The 18,494-nt window shown below is 49.0% G+C and overlaps 1 protein-coding gene across 2 annotated transcripts in view; it reads right to left on the reverse strand.

The window, feature by feature from the left end:
- LOC148477775 (uncharacterized) overlaps positions 1 to 18,494 on the reverse strand; it is an 82,940-nt gene that overhangs the window by 18,322 nt on the left and 46,124 nt on the right. Inside the window, exons 1-2 of one of the 2 annotated variants that reach the window (XM_088456162.1) lie at positions 13,699 to 13,845; positions 1,575 to 1,833 (exon numbers count right to left, since the gene is read on the reverse strand). The exons of the other annotated variant lie outside the window; for it this stretch is intronic. Of the exons in view, the coding sequence (XP_088312288.1) occupies positions 1,575 to 1,833; positions 13,699 to 13,716 (277 nt within the window). The 5' untranslated portion in view covers positions 13,717 to 13,845. Of the gene's footprint in view, positions 1 to 1,574; positions 1,834 to 13,698; positions 13,846 to 18,494 lie in introns of those variants that run through there. 2 annotated transcript variants of the gene reach the window in all.

An 18,494-nucleotide genomic window follows, 5' to 3' on the forward strand; every position in this document is an offset into this window, starting at 1 on the left:
CACGAGAAGCATATAGAAAATACCTACTTGCCTATTTACAGGGGCGTAACCTGAGGTATGGGGATCCCATAGCAGAATTTCCTCCCCCCACCCCATAATACTTACCACCTCCTGAGCCCGGCACTCCGTTCCATCTCTCCTCACTGAAGCTTGGAGGAGGCGTGGCCATAATCCAAGAATGTCATCATAGTCACGCCTCCCCCCCCCCCAGCTTCTAAGAGCAAATGGCAGTTTTAATCAGGTGCCGATCACGAGCCAATTAGAACCAGCAGCAAGTTCCTATTGGGTCGCGACTGTCTCCAGATTAAAAATGACATTAGCGCTGTACTTGGCAGGGTGCAGGGAATTGTTTGCTGAGCCAGCGGGCCCCCTAAGCAGCCGGGTCCCATAGCAAGCGCTCCCTTTGCACCCTCTATAGCAGGGATGGGGAAACTCAGGCCCGGGGCTGTATAAGGCCATCGGAATCATTTGGTCTGGCACTCTGAGCTTTCTTCTGCTAGCCTCATCTGGCTAGCAGGGTGTCTAGAAGGGCACTCTGCAGCCATAATCTATGCAGCAGTGCCGCCTGGAGCATCCTTAGGACCTTTCAGTCACACCGCTGCCCTTACAGCTCCTGAGAATGCTCTGGGCATTGCTGTAATCACTGGCGATTGTGGCCCCGCCCCAATGCAACATCACACAGAGGGGGCGTGGCATGCACCGGGCCCGCAAATGTTATTGATATCAAAATAGCCCTCAGCAAAAAAAAAGTTCCCCACCCCTGCTCTATAGTGACACCAATGTCTATTTATTCTGTTCAAAAGAGAACAGAGACTGCATGCTACGACACTGCTTTCAATGCCCATCAACTGAAAACGTAAAAAGCATTCTACTTGAGAAATTCAAAGACTGACCCTGAAGATTAAGATTCTTACAGTCAGTGGGTACCTAGTGACAGAACAGAGATGGTGAGATGCACTGCAACATTTGATGAATATTTAGAAACTTTGATTGAAAAAAATAGAAAAACTTGTCCCTCATTAATTTATTGCTACGGCCCAATCAAAGTTTCTAAAAGGAATGAAGGCGAACCATGAACTTGACACAGCTATTGTTCTCCTGGACTTTAGAGAAAACTATTCTTACATGATTCAAAATGAAGTTCAATGGTATCATTGGACGAACAATGGTTGTACACTGCAGGGCCGTAACTAGGGTAGTGCTACCAGTGCCATGGCACAGGGCACCGCAGGGTAGGGGGCACTGTTCAGGCCTTTCAATTTTGTGTTTATCATCATCCTCACTTGTAACTTCCTCTTCTTTTATCCCCAGCATCTCCTGGCCTCCCCCATCTCTTCTCCGGCACTTCCCCATGAGGCTATGCCCGTCTTATGACTGGTCAGATCTCTGGGCTGATAACACACAGTGACATGATGTGAGGGGGGGAGCAGAAGTGTAATAGGGGCTGATGGCTCCTGATGTATGAGATACACCAGAGAGTGTGGGAGGAGACTGGTCAGATCTCTGGGCTGGTAACACACAGTAATATGATGTGAGGGGGAGAGCAGAAGTGTAATAGGGTGATTATTACTCACCTGTGCTGATATCTGTAGGGATTTCCTCCTCTTTACAATGCTGATCACCCCTCAAAGACGTCTCTTCTACTCCTTCTATATCGTCTGCCTTTATATCAGTCACATAGGTCTCTTCTTCTCCTTCTATTGCTTCCGCCTTATTATTAGCCACATACATCTCATCTTCTCCTTCTATAGCTTCCGCCTTATTATCAGTCACATACGTCTCCTTTTCTCCTTCATAATCTTCTTCTACCTTAAAATCGGTCATATCTTTACCCTATATAACCCACAAAACAATAAAATAACAATTAAATAACAATATATGATATCAGACATTGGTAAAAAAAAAGAATAACAGTGTGGAAGACTAACCACAGCTTCTGTATAAACCATACAGTAAATGTGGTATTACATGAATGTTATAAGTCTGACAGGCACCCCAATACAGGTTTTTACTGACAAAATATTTATATGGCTATTTCTAATTTTCCAGTATCTCTGAGGACCATGGAAAAACATCTGCTACCCCATGTACTAATTCACAGTATACAGTGCGTCTCTGGTGACACGGCCCAGCCGCCCTGCACACATCGCTAAAAGCAACAATGTCAAATAGGCGCCGGTCGTGAGCCAACTGGAGCTTGCGGACTGGTAGCCAACCAGCAGTGGCTGCCGGTCCGTGAGCTCCAATTGGCTCACAGGCGGTGCCAGATTTGTATAACAGCAGCGCTATTTTCAAGGGCTGCACTGAGTGCTGCGGCTGCCTGCTGATGCGGAGGGCCAGGCAGCAGGTGAAGTCTGCTAGAGGGACGAAGTTAGGTAAGAGGCTGCTGGGGAGGGGGGATGCATAATGTAGAAGGCAAATTACTGTGTGGCATAATTTGTAAGGGGTATTACTGCATGGCATAATGTGAAAGGCCGGGCACTGCTGTGAGGCATAATGTGTAAAGGGCATTAATGTGCGGCATAATGAGTAAAGGCCGAGCATGGCTGTGTGGCATCATTTGTAACGGACATTACTGCATGGCATAATGTGTAAAGACTGGGCATAATGTGTAAAGGTCATTAATATGTGGCACAATGTGTAAAGGCCGGGCATGGCTGTGTGGCAAAATGTGTAAAAGGCATTACGGTGTGGCATAAATGTGTAAAGGCCGGGCATTAATATGTGGCATAATATGTAAAGACCGGGCATTACTGTGTGGCATAATGTGTGAAGGGTATAATTGCGTGGCATAAATGTGTAAAAAGGCATTACTGCGTGGCATACATGTGTAAAAGGCATTACTGCGTGGCATACATGTGTAAAAGGCATTACAAGGGGCACTACTGTGTGACTTAACATGAATAAGGCCTACTATACAGTGAAAATCTAAAACAGCCATCACCACTCGTGGACCGCAGTGATTGGCATGTATTCACACTGCAGGGAGAGCTTGAGGGCGGGGTTGGGGGTAGTTCGAAAAATGTAGGCATAGCGCTGCACAGGTACAGGTGGGGGATGGTGGTGACTGGGGGAAAGGTGGGGGAGGGGGGTGGATGAGAGTGTATGGGGGGGGGGGCAAGCGGATGGGGGAAGCCCGTGAGGTGGGTGGCTGTGTGTGGTAATCTATATTGGTGTGGGGTGGTGTGTGATGCTGGCGTGAATATATACTGGACAGTGAATACAGGGTGAATAGGTGTTTATAGCAGTGTACAAATAAGAGACACAGTGCTCGAAGTACTTGTGCAAGTCCCTCCTGGGCTCAGAACCGTATGAAGGTCGTTACAGTCCAAGGGGAAAAGTCCATACCCTCTTGGTGGGGGGGTTTGAATAGTTCCAAGGTGGGGGTAGCCTGGCTGGTTCCGTGGATGCACAGTCCGGGGTGTTCCAGTGCATACAGCGGCATCCCGCTTAGACTTGATCACTTAACGGTAAGTGTGGTGGGTGGGGCAGGGGTCCAGCCACCCGTGCACTTGTAGGGAAGCAATTGTCAGGCGTAGGTGTTGCTGAAGTACCTCTGGAGAACCTGTCAACAAGAGGAGGTTGTCTAGGTATGGCAGGAGTCGTATACCCTGACTCCGTAGATGGGCTGCCATGACAGCCATAATTTTGTTGAATACCCTTGGGGCCGTGGAAAAGCCAAAGGGCAGCACCGAAATTTGAACTGTTGTTGTAGAATAGCAAACCGCAGATAATGCTGGTGGGAAGGCGTTATGGGGACATGTAGGTATGCATCCTGAATGTCCAGTGATACCATGTAATCCCCAAGTTTCATAGCCAGTATGATGGACCGTAAAAAATTTCCATCCTGAACCTGGGCACCCTGAGGTTCAGGGATTTTAGGTTGAGGATAGGCCGATGAGACAAACTTGGCTTTTGAACCAGAAACGGAGTAGAATAGTAACCAGTCCCACGGTAAGATAGTAGATAGTCCTGCTTTTTGCAAGGACTGAATGGCCTCCTTGACCTGCAAGGTCTTGTTCTTGTCCAGAGGATAGCTTGTGCAGAAAAACTCGTCGGGAGGTCTCCGTTGAAATTAGGGCGTACCCCTGAGAGACCACCACTTTTACCCAAGCATCCTTGGTGGTGTGACACCAGTACTAGGCGAACTGAAGGATCCTCCAGAGGGAGGCCCATCCCTTCAGAATGAAGGTTTATCTTCTGACTTGGAAGTAGGGCGTCTGGCGCTCCAGGCCTGTCTCTTAGGCTTAGAGGACAAGATGGCCGCTGATTGTCTAGGAAAGGACTGTCCTTTGGGCTTTCCTTGAGAACGAAAGGACCGAAAGGAAGAGGTTCTAGCCATTGAAGGCGCACCCGCTGGGAGAAACAATATCTCACCATTGAAGGGCAAGGCCTCCAGGCCCTTTTTGTAATCAGCATCTGCTCTCCAGGAGCGTAACCACAGGGAGCGGCTAGCCGACATGGCCGTGACTCCTGGAGGTCAGTAGCCTGGCATCCAAAGCAGCCTCACCAATATAAGCAGCTGCATCTTTCTTGTGGCCCACCAAGACCGTTGAGCCTCAGAAGCCTCCTCGGGAGAGGAATCCTCCAGAACATTTGCCCAGCTCTCTATGGCCTTAGCCACCCATGATCTAGCCATGGACAGACGTGCAACAGCTCCTGAGAGAGAGTAAATTGATTTCCGGCACGTCTCCACCTTCCTATCTGTAGAGTCTTTCAGGGAAGAAATGGAAGGCATTTGTAGTGTAGCACTTTTTATTAGGCGAGTGACATGGAAATCTACCGCAGGCGGGGATTCCCACTTCTTGCAGTGACCCTCGGGAAACGGATAACATGATGTCAAACACTTTTGTGGTTGATACCTCTTACCAGGCGATTGCAAGGCCTCCACCATATGGTCCACCAGTTGGTCAGAGAGAGGAAAAACTGCCGAAGTCACCTTTACTTGTTTAAACTAAGGGAGTTTGGATTTAGGGGCAGGTTCGCCATCCTCTATTACTAGAATGGAACGGACCGCTTGCACCAAGCAACTCCTGTGGAGGGGAATCGGGCACATCATCCACCTCCCTGTCATCTGATGACACATCTGTGTCTGACAGTTGTGTAGACTGGGACAACAACACAGAGCGTTTAGATGCCATCTTAGGCCTTTCGGTCTGCAACATGGTCTGAAAAGCCATAGAGGAAGCTGCCAAACTCTGTACTGAATTTGATAAAACATCCACCCAGGGTGGCTGTATAGCTTGTGGTAGTCCCTGAAAGGGAACGACAGACTGTTGTAGTACCGGAGGGGATTGCATGTACTGTGGTAATCCCTGGTAGGTAGAGACAGTCTGTGGCACAGGGATAGACTGCAACAATTGCGGAATACCCGGAGAGGGAAGAATGGCTTGGTGGGATAACCCAAAATGGGGTATAATAGCCGGGACCGCCAGGCGACCCGCAATGGAGGCCAGTACCTGAAAAAATGCCGCCCAAGGGGGATCATGTCCAGTTGTTGGGGGGGTTTGAGGGACCAGGCAACTGATAGCACCTCACACATGACCCACACCTGCGGCACATAACCTGCAGGATAGTAGAGTGGGCGTAGCACCGCGCTCAACCTCCTGGTCTGATATGTCTGACTGACAATATAAATATATTGTAAATATTGGGTAGCGCTACACTGGTCCTGACTGACGCTAGGAGTAGCTGCAAGGACCCACTCACAATGTATGCAATACACTGGTCCAAACAGAATATGGCACTGTGCAGCACACAATTTTATGTGACGGACTTCACAAACATAATACACTATATATGTGAGGTCTAGGTGCCACCCTAACCACCCTGTATTAGGGCACATAGAAAGGAAAGGGGATAGATGTAATTGACAGTTTTTGAGAAAAGGCACAGACAGTCAGCGCTAGCACAAGTCACATACAATGCAGAATAATGGCATAAACTGCAATTTAGGCACTATCATCAACTGCCCAGATTCAGTGTCTGGGAAAGCTATAGTGCTGCATACACTAACCCAAGGAAGAGGTACGCAGGGGGACTGGACCACACGCTTCCTGAGAGATCTGCGATGCACCAGTAAAAGAAAATGGCCGCCGGAAACCTCAGAGGGGGCGTGGCTGCAGGAGGAGACAGCTCAGCAAAGCCAGACCTCAGACGAAAGGCGCGCTGAGCTGAGGAAGGAGCAGCTAAACAGGGAAGGCTGTCCTCCCTGGCTGGTAATTAACCCCTGGGACGCTGGCTCCCGCGCCAAAACGATGTCCCTGGTGGTCTAGTGAAGCGCAGGTTATGGGAGGCCTGCTTTCACATCAGCGCCTCCGGTCCGTCCCGAGACAAGACTGCTAATATGCGGGTCACCGCTAGCAGTGACCCGTCTTACCTGTCCCCGTAGGTCCGGCTGCAGTCTGGGATTTCCCTCGGGGCATGGCTATCACAGACCCCGAGGTCCTGCCGAGATCCCCAGATCGGTACTGGCGGCGCGGCGCCGGAGCAGCAGCGCAGACGTCCTATGGACAGTCAGCTGCTGTGCGCTCTGAAGAGTAGAAAAAAAACTACCAAAATCATAAAATAAATAAGCAGCCCCCTTGCATAAACAGTGATCAGACTCCGGCCGGGCACCAATGAAAACTGAGATACCCCGCCCCCGAGCCAAAGGCACAGGGAGAATGGCCCAGTGCATCCTGGGCGCTAAAGCTTTAACTGCGTGGTGCCCGGGATTCAGATCCAACCTACACCCCAAGGTCTCCCTGTGGAGCCTATGGACCCTGAAGAAGAAATATATATATGTATCTGTGCCTGATGTGGATCATCCTGATCTGTTCCCCTTATGTGTGTGGCCAACCATAACTACCCCCACAGCACACGGAGAAGGTGCGGACAGCGGCTTAATGGCTAAGACGAAGGTATACACCACCCACCGTAGTTGTGCTGTAGTGAACAATAAGTCCCTCCATTCGGCCCTAAGCTCCCACTGCTTGTTGGGCATCTGCTGCCGCTCCCCTGGTGCCAAATAACATGTGCTTCCGTCTTGCAGATCAGCTAGCTTCCCCAGCAAGTGCCAGGACATAGAAGTCCTTTATACCCCAGACGCTACCTCCAGTGGAAGAAACGCACCGCCAGTGCCAGAAGACAGAACAGTAACCAGCAGCTGGAGGGGCTGACATTTACCTGGACTCCGCCTACTACATGAAGCATAATCCTTCACAACATATTTAAAAAGAGAAACAAACAAAAAAAGAAACGGAACGGATCCCGGCGTGCAATCAGGTATCAGTCTGACCCTCCATCAAGGTGAATATTTGGCAACATCATACAGGTGACTTTTTGCACTCCAGTATTTGTGGGCTTTTATTATTTTTTTACTGCCACTGCTCCAACAGCTTCATATTTGTAATAGAGGACTATAGTGGAATTACTGCAGATTGCGGATTTATAAGGAAAAGACCGTCAAGTGGTCTACTGCTGCATTTCTATTTGTCCTTTCCTTGATCATTTGTGTGCTACATAGTTTTGTGGTTATTATTTACGTATTTCTTATGTTTGTTTTGTAATAAATGTTTTAATATATTTTAGTGTGGCCCTTCTTGATCTCACTAGCGCTCCCACATCATCCCTTATATTGTCTTGTTTTAGCAGGTGCAGAACCTGTTTTTTTCAAGAGGATATTTGATTTGTCAGCGCACCTGGTTTCTGAGGTTGTTACATGAAAAATATGAGATATGGTAAGAAGTTACCTTTGTTATCTCTATTTCTACGAAGTCCATAGGGTTCCACAGGATACCTTGGGGTATAGGTGATGACGTCAGGCATCGGGCAACATAGAGTTAAGTTTTCAGCCTCCCAGGATGTACTAGGGTCCCCCTCCTATACCCCGCCCCAAGGCATTTCAGTTATGTACCAAGCCATAGGCCGGAGGAGGAGAAGGAAGAGAGAGAAAAAAAGATCTGGACACACACAAGAATCACATTCTCACCAGAGGGAGACAGAAAAAAAACGGTGACCAGAGTAAAGCCCATCTGCAGCACAGGTGTGACAGGGTGGGAGTCCTGTAGAACCCTATGGACTTCGTAGAAATAGAAATAACAAAGGTAAGTTCTTACCATATCTCATATTTTCTACATCAGGGTCCATAGGGTATCCACAGGATACCTTGGGGATGTCCCAAAGCAGTATCCTTTAAGGGTGGGGACACTCCTGTGCTGAAAGGAGAATCTGCCGCCCGAAGGAAGCATCCTGAGAGGCAAAGGTGTCAAACGCGTAATACCTCACAAAGGTATGGACAGGGGACCACGTGGCAGCCTTGCAGATCTGGACTGCAGAGGCACCACGTCGAGCTTCCCCCGAAGGACCCACAGACCTAGTGGAATGAGCCCTCACAGAGGATGGAACCGGAAGGCCTTCATGAAGATAAGCTTCTGAAATTGCCATACGAATCCAACCTGCCAAAGTTTGCTTTGAAGCAGGCCAACCCTTTTTACGGAAGCCATAGAGGACAAACAAGGCGTCCGACTTCCTAAACGAAGAAGTGCGGTCAACATAAATCCTTAAGGCCCGTACAACGTCCAAAGTGGCCTCACCCACTGAAAGGTCAGGTGAGTTAAAAGCCGGCACAACGATTTCCTCGTTGATATGGAAACTTGAAACTTTGGGAAGGAATCCAGGACGAGTACGCAGCACTGCCCTGTTCCTATGAAAAATCAGGAAAGGGGATCTACAGGAGAGAGCCCCTAAGTCAGAAACACATCTGGCCGAAGCAATGGCCAGCAGGAAAATTGTTTTAGCTGTCAGCCATTTAAGGTCCGCTGAGTCCAGTGGTTCAAACGGCGGTCCCTGGAAAGCCCTCAGGACCACAGCTAAATCCCAAGGCGCCAACGGAGGCACAAAAGGTAGCTGAATTCGGAGAACACCTTGCATAAAGGTGCGCACATCAGGGATCGCAGCAATCCTACGATGGAAGTAGACTGACAGGGCAGACACCTGCACCTTCAGAGAAGCAAGGCGAAGCCCATGGTCTAGCCCCGCCTGTAGGAAAGCTAACACTCTAGACAGACGGAACTCCCGAGGGGCATAACCTTTCGGTCGACACCACTGGAAGAACGTATGCCACACACGATGGTATATTCTTGCAGAGGATGGTTTCCGAGCTCTTAGCATGGTATGTACCACAGAGCTGGAAAAACCCCTGTACCTCAACATGGCCGTCTCAACAGCCATGCTGTCAAAGACAGCCGAGCCAGGTCCGGGTGAAGACAAGGACCCTGTGATAGCAGGTCCGGTCGTAGCAGCAACCGTAGAGGAATGTCCACGGACAGGCTCTGAAGGTCTGAGAACCAGTGCCGCCTGGGCCACGCGGGAGCTATCAACAAGAGCGTACCTCCTTCCTGTTTGAATTTCCGGATTACCCGCGGAAGAAGGGAAAACGGAGGAAAGAGATAAGCAAACCGGAACGTCCACTGGACGGACAGAGCATCCACCAGAGACGCCTTTTCGTCTCTTGTTCGAGACCCGTACACCGGCAACTTGTTGTTGTGCCGAGACGCCATGAGGTCTATCTCTGGAAGATCCCACCTTTCCACCAGAAGTTGAAAGACGTCCTGGTGCAGAGACCATTCCCCCGGATGTACGTCCTGGTGACTGAGAAAATCCGCCTCCCAGTTGAGGACTCCCGGGATGAATACTGCTGATATAGCCGGGAGATTTCGCTCCGCCCAGACCAGGATGCGGGACACCTCTACGAGTGACGCCCGACTTCGGGTTCCTCCTTGTCGATTTATGTAGGCCATGGTGGTGGCGTTGTCCGACTGGACCTGCACGGGGTGACCTTGGAGAACCCGATGTGCCTGCTGGAGTGCTTTGAAAACCGCGCGGAGTTCCAAGATGTTTATTGGAAGCTCCTGTTCTGCCTGAGTCCACCTGCCCTGGAACAAGTGTGGACCCGTGACCACTCCCCAGCCCCGAAGACTGGCATCCATTGTTAACAGGACCCAGTTCGCCACCCAAAATGGACGACCCTTGTTGAGATGGGTCGTTTGCAACCACTAGGCTAGAGACAGGCGAACCTTCGGAATGAGCACCATCGTCTGGGACTTTAGACTCTGAGGCAGTCCATTCCATTTGGACAGGATCAATTGCTGCAGAGATCTGGAGTGAAACTGGGCATATTCCACCATGTCGAATACTTACACCATGGAGCCCAGCAACCTCATTGCAGAGTGCAGAGACACTCGGCGACTCTGCAGACAACTGCGCGCCCTCAACTGTAAGGCAGAGATCTTTTAATCCGTCACAAAGATCCGCTGATGTCTGGAGTCCAATAAGGCTCCGAGGTGCAGAATCCTCTGAGACGGGATCAGGGTGGACTTTTGCCAGTTTATTAACCAGCCGTGATGTTGCAGTACTGCAATCGTCAGGTCCAAATGGCGTAGAAGGAGCTCTGGAGATCCTGCCACCAACAGAAGGTCGTCCAGGTACGGCAACATGCGGACTCCCTGCAGCCGCAGGAAGGCCGCCATGACCTTGGTGAACACTCGCGGTGCCGTTGCCAGGCCAAAAAGTAACGCCCGGAACTGGAAGTGATCGTTGCGGATTGCATACCTGAGGAACTGCTGAATAGGGACATGCAGGTAAGCGTCCTGTATGTCCAATGACACCAAGTAATCCCCAGGTTCCAGCGCCAGAATGATGAACCGTAGGGTCTCCATCCGAAACCGCGGCACCCGCAAGGACTTGTTGAGGGTCTTGAGGTTGAGAATCGGACGGTACGACCCATTGGGTTTCTGCACCAAAAATAGATTGGAATAGAAACCCTGGCCCCTCTGGGAGAATGGAACAGGCACTGGAGCATAGTGTGCAAAACCTTCCGTAGTTCCAAGGCTTTGTTCCGGTCCAATGAAAGGCCCGTGGTGAAGAACCGGGATGGGGGTCTGTGCCGAAAGGAGGGCATACCCGTGAGAAACCACCTTGTGAACCCAATTGCCTGTCGTGGTTATCAACCAACACTGGACGAACTGCAGCAGGCGGCCTCCCACTTTGGGATCCCCCAAAGGGAGGCCCGGACCGTCAGGCCGCAGGTTTGTCATCTGACTTAGGGGCCGGACGTCTGGTACTTCAGGCCTGTTTCCTGGGCTTGGCCGATTTCTTGGGCCCAGCCTGTCGGGGAAAAGACTGTGCTTTAGGCCTACCCTGGGCCCTGTAAGGCCGAAAGGACGACGTACCCGAACTTGAAGGGACCGCATTAGACGGGAGACATGCAGATTTGGCTGCCGCCAGCGTGGCTACAATTTTGTCCAGATCCGGACCAAATAGGACTTCTCCATTAAAGGGCAAAGCTTCTAAGCCCTTTTTGGAATCAGCGTCCGCCTTCCAAGATCGCAACCATAAGATGCGACGAGCAGCTACAGCTGCCGAAGAAATCCTAGATGTGAGGATACTGATATCCAAGGCCGCTTCATTGATGTAAGTGGCCGAATCCCGGAGATTGCCTACCAACTCGGCCTGTTCAGCCGAACAGTCGGAATCCAAAGACGCCTCCAAACTATCTGCCCAGTGCTCCATAGCTCTGGCTACCCAACATACGGCCATAGCCGGTCTGGATGCCCCTAACCCCCCCCCCGCAAGGGAATAAAAGGAATTTAGGCAGATCTCCACCTTGCGGTCCGTAGCATCCTTCAAGGAGGACATGGAGGGCATGGGCAAGGTGGCACTTCGGACTAGGCGTGTCACATGAGAATCCACTTGTGGAGGTGATTCCCACTTAGAAAAATAATTGTCCGCAAACGGATAAGCCACAGCTTAAAACAGCCTAGCGGGAACACTACCTCAGATCAGTGTGTGCTGAAAGAGATGTTATCCCCCCTCATATCACTGCACAGACCCTCTCACCTCCTCATATATCATTGTACAGACCCCTTTAACCTATATAATACCATATCAGTGTGTTCTGGGAGCTGTGTTATCCCCCCTCATATGTCACTGTACAGTCCCCCTCTGCTCTATATAATAATAATACCACGTATCAGTGTGTGTGTGGAGAATAGCTATTCCTCATTAAATCACTGTATGTTCCCCTCTCCTCTATATAATATTACATATTAGTGTATGTCGGGAGTTGTGTTATTCCCCCTCATATCATTGTACAGTCCCTTCACCATATATAATAATATCACATATCTGTGTGTGCTGGAGGCTGCATTATTCCTACTTGTATATCACTGTATAGTCTCCTATTAATACCACATTTCATTGTGTGTCGGGAGTTGAGTTATTCCTCCCTCACATCACTGTACCTCTCCCTATAATTAATTATAAAGGTCCGTACACACGGGACGATACGCTCCATGAACGACATCGTTCCGTTTGTATCCCAGGCAGGGGTGTGCTCAGTGTCATTAACGACACTGAGTACAATACTGAACGAAATCAACAACGATTTTGTTCAGTGCCATGCTCCCTCCCTGATCCCCGAACATGTCCAACCTGACAATATCGTCAGGTTGGATGGGAGGTTCGGGCGATGAACGATAAAGACCAACAGGAGCGCGCATTGGTCGTTATCGTTCATCGTTTTGGGGCAGAAAGTGAACGATATTTTGGACGACTGAAGACTCATTTTCATGCGATAAAGACGCTAAAACAATATGCTCAGCACTAGCAGAGTTGCATGGGACCTGGTGGCTTAGTCCCGCCGGTCATCTCGTGACATATGACATAATGAGGCTAGATGTATGAGGACACATTTGTATCACTGTATAGTGCCCTCTCCTCGCTATAATAATATCACTTATTACTGAGTGCCAGAAGCTGTGTAATTCCCCCTCACATATTATTGTATAGTCCCCTCCCGCCTATATAATAATCAGGGCCGGCTCCAGGGGTCGGAGCACCCTGTGCCGGCCCTCTCCAGTGTGCCCTATCTTCGCGCACGGCGAAGAAAATGGGGGCGTGGCATAATTACCATAGGCTACGTCCCCTACGTGATGTTATTAGGAGGCGTGTCTGCCTCCAAATAACGTCAGGCTGGGGGGAGCCTCACTAGCTGGGCTTCCCCCAGCCCGTCACTGAATGGATGCTGCACGCATGCGCGCAGCATCCATTCAGAGTCTCCGGGGTCCGGCACAGTTGCGGCGGTGGGGGTCCCCAACCTCCCGATTTGACCGCCCACGGGCCGCGGGACAATATTGTCCCGCTGAAATCGGGATGTTGGGGAGGGGTGCACCCTCTATGGGTGGAGCCCCTGTGCGACCGCAAAGGTCGAACACCCCTAGAGCCGGCCCTGATAATAATAATAATACCACATAGTGTGTGCTGAGGACTGTGTTATTTGCCCTCAAATTACTGTACAAACTTATCTCCTCTATATAATAATACAACATATCAATGTATCCCGGGAGCTATGTTATTCTCCCTTATATATCACTGTATAGTCCACTCACCCGATACAACAATACCACATATCTTTGTGGAGTGGGTGCTGTGTTATTCCCCTTAATATATTACTGTACAGTCCCCTCTCCCTATATAATAACACAATATAGCTGTCTGGGCGATGTGTTATTCCACCTCATAGATCACTGTAAAGTTCCAACTCCTCTATTTTGTATTAATATTACCACATGTGTGTGCTAGGATGTGTTATTCCCCCTCATGTATCACTGTACGGTAACCTCTCCCCTATATAATAATAATAAGATATAACATTACCTCCTCCTCACACAGCATAAAATGGCGCCCGGCCCGGGGAGTCACTGAGTCGTGGTATGCAAAAGACGCCGCCGGACGGAATGTGTGCAGAAACAAACACTAGTTGCGTTCTGTTGTTTCTGTACAGTAAAGGCGATAGATGACGGTTTCTCTAACCTTGTTTCTGGGGTGTGTTAGACTATAAGAAAATGGCCACCGATGGTCTGTTAAGAAAACACTACGGTATTTAGAGATGGAGAGTGACTGTCCTACAGCAAAATGGCCGCCACTCTCACCACATCGTTATATTTATAACTTTGTCTTCTTCATACACTGAGGACATATTTTGTTATAGGTAATTACACAATGCTTCCTCTGTACTTTCCACTTGACAACGAAGGATCTTGGATTATGTGACCCTTGTACCTATTATTGTTATATAGTATAAGTACAGTATTATATACAACGTACATGTATGTACAGTATTATGTGTGTACATTGTATGTTATATAAGTATAGCACCTATTATGTCATACCATATAAATAAGTTACATATCATATATTATGTTTACATAGCATGTTATATGAGCAGGGTACCATTTATATTTCATATAATATAGAAGGTAAATACAATATATTATGTGTACAATGTATGTTATATGCGCATTGTATCTATTATATGTTATACCATAAATACAAAATACATACCGTTTATTATGTATACATTGTAGGTTATGTGAACAGTAACAATTAGATGTCAAACCATAATTACAAGGAACATACCATATATTATGTATACATTGTTGGTTATATGAACAGTGTAACAATTATATGTTATACAATAAATACAAGGTACATACCATATATTATGTATACATTGTAAGTTATATGAACAGTGTAACAATTATATGTCAAACCATAAATACAAGGTACATACCATATATTATGTTTACATTGTTGGTTATATGAACAGTGTAACAATTATATGTCAAACCATAAATACAAGGTACATACCATATATTATGTTTACATTGTAGGTTATATGAACAGTGCACATATTATTTATCATATAGGTAAATGGGTGTGGCCTCACAGCATGACTCCTGTTTACATCTCTCGGGTGGGCGAGCCTGGCAATCCTAGAAGGGATGTAGTTGCAATCCCGGCCATCTGGATCTCGGCGCTCAGAATGCCAGAATCGGGTAGGGTTAGGATACTTACCAGCAGGAGTAAGTATCCTAACCCTGTGGGTATGCCAGTGCTGGGATTCTGACCACCAGGATCCCGAGTGACAGCATCCTGTACACAACCCCTCCCAGAGATGCTGGGCTGCCCCTAGGCTCTCCCCTCACAGTGAAGAGATGCTGTGCGCTTGCGCTCAGAATCTTATCACTCGCTGCTCTGTAGCGATCAACCTTACTTCCCAGAAGGACTGTGCAAGTCCAGTCAGACAATGCCATGACTGTGGCTTACATCAGCCATCAAGGAGGAGCTCGAAGTCAGGCGGCAATGACAGAGGTGTCACGCATTCTGACATGGGCAGAAGGTCATCTCCCAGCCATATCGGCAGTGTTCATTCCATGAGTTCTCAATTGGGAAGCAGACTTCCTCAGCCGTCAAGACGTGCATCCCGGGGACTGGTCTTTTCACCAAGAAGTGTTTCAGCTCCTAGTGGACAAATAGGTCCTTCCGGACGTGGCCCTCATGGTCTCCCGACACAATCACAAACTGCCAGTGTATGGGTCCAGGACAAGAGACGCCAAAGTTCTCTTGGTGGATGCTCTGTTAGTTAAGTGGACCTTCCAGTTTGCGTGCCTGTTTCCTCCAATCTCCCTTCTTCCTCGAGTACTTCGGAAGTTCAAACAAGAAGGAGGCACTGTCCTGCTGGTGGCTCCAGCGTGGCCCAGACATCACTGGTACTCAGATCTTCAGAGTCTCTCCATAGACACTCCGTTGCTGTTGCCTCAACTTCCGGACCTGTTGTCTCAGGGTCCTTACCCGGCCCTAGGTCATCCGTCTTTGACGGCTTGGCTCTTGAGACATCCCTCCTAAGGTCTAAGGGTTTTTCTGGCTCTGTGGTTAACACCATGCTCAGAGCACAAAAACCTGCCTATGCCTGGATTTACCACAGGGTGTGGCACACTTAATTTCAATGGTATCGTCCTAAAGGTTATGATCCCCAGGAGTTTCAGATATCCAGAGTTCTGGCTTTCCTGCAGGTGGGTTTGGACCTTCGTCTCTGCCTTGCCTCACTGTAGGTGCATGTTTCTGCTCTTTCAGTGTGTTTCCAACGAAGGATTGCTCCTCTTTCTGATATCCGCAACTTTATGCAAGGTGTCCTTCGCATTCAGCCTCCCTTTGTCCCTCCTGTAGCACTTGGGATTTGGCTGTTATCCTTAGGGCCCTCCCTTTGAACCCTGGGCTCAGTGGATCTCAAATGGCTTACTACTAGGACTATATTTCTTCTGGCTATTGCTTCCACCAGATGAGAGTCAGATTTGGGGGCTCCCTCTTGTCATTCCCCATTTCTGTTTATTCACCAGGACAGGGCAGTGTTCGGACTAGCCCTGGGTTCCTTCTTAAGGTGGTTTCTAGTTTCCACATTAATGAGGAAAATTATTGTACTGGCCTTTAATTCCCCAGACCTCTCGGCAGGTGAGGGTTCATTGGATGTGGTACGTGCCCTCAGGATTTATGTGGACCGTGCCAGTTCCCTTCGGAAGTCAGACTCCTTGTTTCTACTCTATGGATCCCATCAGAAGGGATGACTAGCCAATGAGCAAACTTTGGCTAGGTGAATTTGCTTGACGATCTCTGAGGCTTACACTCATGAGGGCCTTCCAGTGCTGCCCTCTGTTACTGCTCATTCTACTTGGTCTATGGGTCCTTCGTGGGCAACTTGCCGTGGCGCCTCAGCTGTTCAGCTTTGTAAGGCGGCCATGTGGTCTTATGTCCAGACCTTTTTGAGGTATTATGCATTTGATACCTTTGCCTCTCAGGATGCTTCCTTTGGGCAGTGGATTCTCCACTCTGCACAGGAGCATCCCCACCCTTAACGGAACTGCTTTGGGACATCCCCAAGGTATCCCTGTGGATCTCAATGGACCCTGAAGTAGAAAATTAGAGATATGGTAAGAACTTACCTTTGTTATCTCTCTTTCTACAAAGTCCATAGGGTCCACAGGGCACCCACCCTGACGCACCTGTGCTTCAGATGGGCTTCACTCTGGTCACCGGTTTTCCGTCTCCTTCTGTGTGAGAATGAGATTCTTGAATGTTCCAGACTTCTCTCTCTATTATCCTCGTCCGGCCTTTGGCTTGCTACGAAACTGAGGTGCCTCTGGCCCGGGGGCGGGGTATAGGAGAGGGACCCAGTGCATCCTGGGAAAAAAATTTAACTGCGTGGTGCCCGGATGACTCCCATCATCACCTATACCCCAAGGTATCCCTGTGGACCCTATGAACAAAGGAAAGTTCTTACCATATCTCTCATTTTGGGGTGGACAGGGCAGATGTTCTGGGCGCCAGCATGAGGGGGGCGCAGGGTCAAGGCTTGGTGAGCATGCTGATAGCCTTCCTGGCACTCTATCTTCCCAACACAGAATGCCCATGGCACTGCGCTACATGCTCCCAGATTTTCTTTCCCAAAAAAGACTTGCTCAGGTTTCTGTCTGCCCTGCAGGGTTTCCATGGATGGTGCCACCCACAATGAGTTGTGTTTCCTTTCTCCCAGACCCGCTCCTCCTCAACTCCTCTCCTCCTACTGTGCCACTGCATCCCTTCCAATGCATTTACATTATAGGGCGCTGACACATACCCTCCAACATTTAGAGTAAGAACCCGGTACATGGGGCATGGCCACATATAAAGGGGCGTGGTCACAGATAAAGCGGCGTGTCCATGGGGGCTGGAGGCATCTGGCAGTGGCTGGATTAAAACTTGCAGTTTAGGTGTTATACTGCAAGTTCTATATACAGGTGCTAGTGACAGTCAGGGCAAACTTTAAAGAAGCACAGAGGACTGAGAAGAGCAGGCTGTCACTCAGGAGCGCTGCGGGAGTCTTGTGTGCCAGCAGTGCTGCTTAAGAAATCGGGTGATTGTACCCACCCAGTACAAAACGGTGCAGCCCCTGTTGTCAGTACAGACCATTTAAAAACGGTACTGTACCGGCTAAAACTGTATAGTTGGAGGGTATGCTGACAGCAGGGGTGGATTACCCACAAGGCAAAGTGGTTCCAGTGGAACTGTCTGCTGCCTGTATGTGCTGATTAGACTGTGCAGTGTGTGGCCAGACTGACATGAGCAGCGCAGAGGGGAAGGAGTGATGCACCTGTAACCGCATTGCTTGCTGACCAGCTATAGACCACTGCCATGGATGCGACAGCCAGTGGAGACACTGCACTTTGTGAACCCACCACTGGAGCAGGTAAACAGAACAAGTGAGATGGGAAACGTAAGCATCTCAAGAACATTGGGCCACCCCGGTTTGTTCCAGCGGACCACATATGATACGCTTGTAACTGTCCGGTAGTTAGTGATTTTTATTTTAGCTCAGTGGGCTCACCTTGCTGGATTCTCTGCTTGCCATATTACTGTTTTAGTAAAAGCTCATGTAGTTGTTGGAAGTAATGAACAAAGGTCTGTTTTTTGTTTGTTTTACTCATGCTACTGGCATGTGGTGTACAAGGAGGAATACAGGGTGATTGAGTTGAATAAAGAACATGTTTTATGCAGCCTGTCCCCATGTCTCTCTCTCCCCATCTCTCTTTTTCTCCCCCATGTCTCTCTCCCCCAATGTCTCTTTCTCTGCCAAAGTC

Source organism: Taudactylus pleione, unplaced genomic scaffold (genome assembly GCF_031769625.1).
Source record: "Taudactylus pleione unplaced genomic scaffold, aTauple2 ptg000689l, whole genome shotgun sequence".
Taxonomy (NCBI): Eukaryota; Metazoa; Chordata; class Amphibia; order Anura; family Myobatrachidae; genus Taudactylus; species Taudactylus pleione.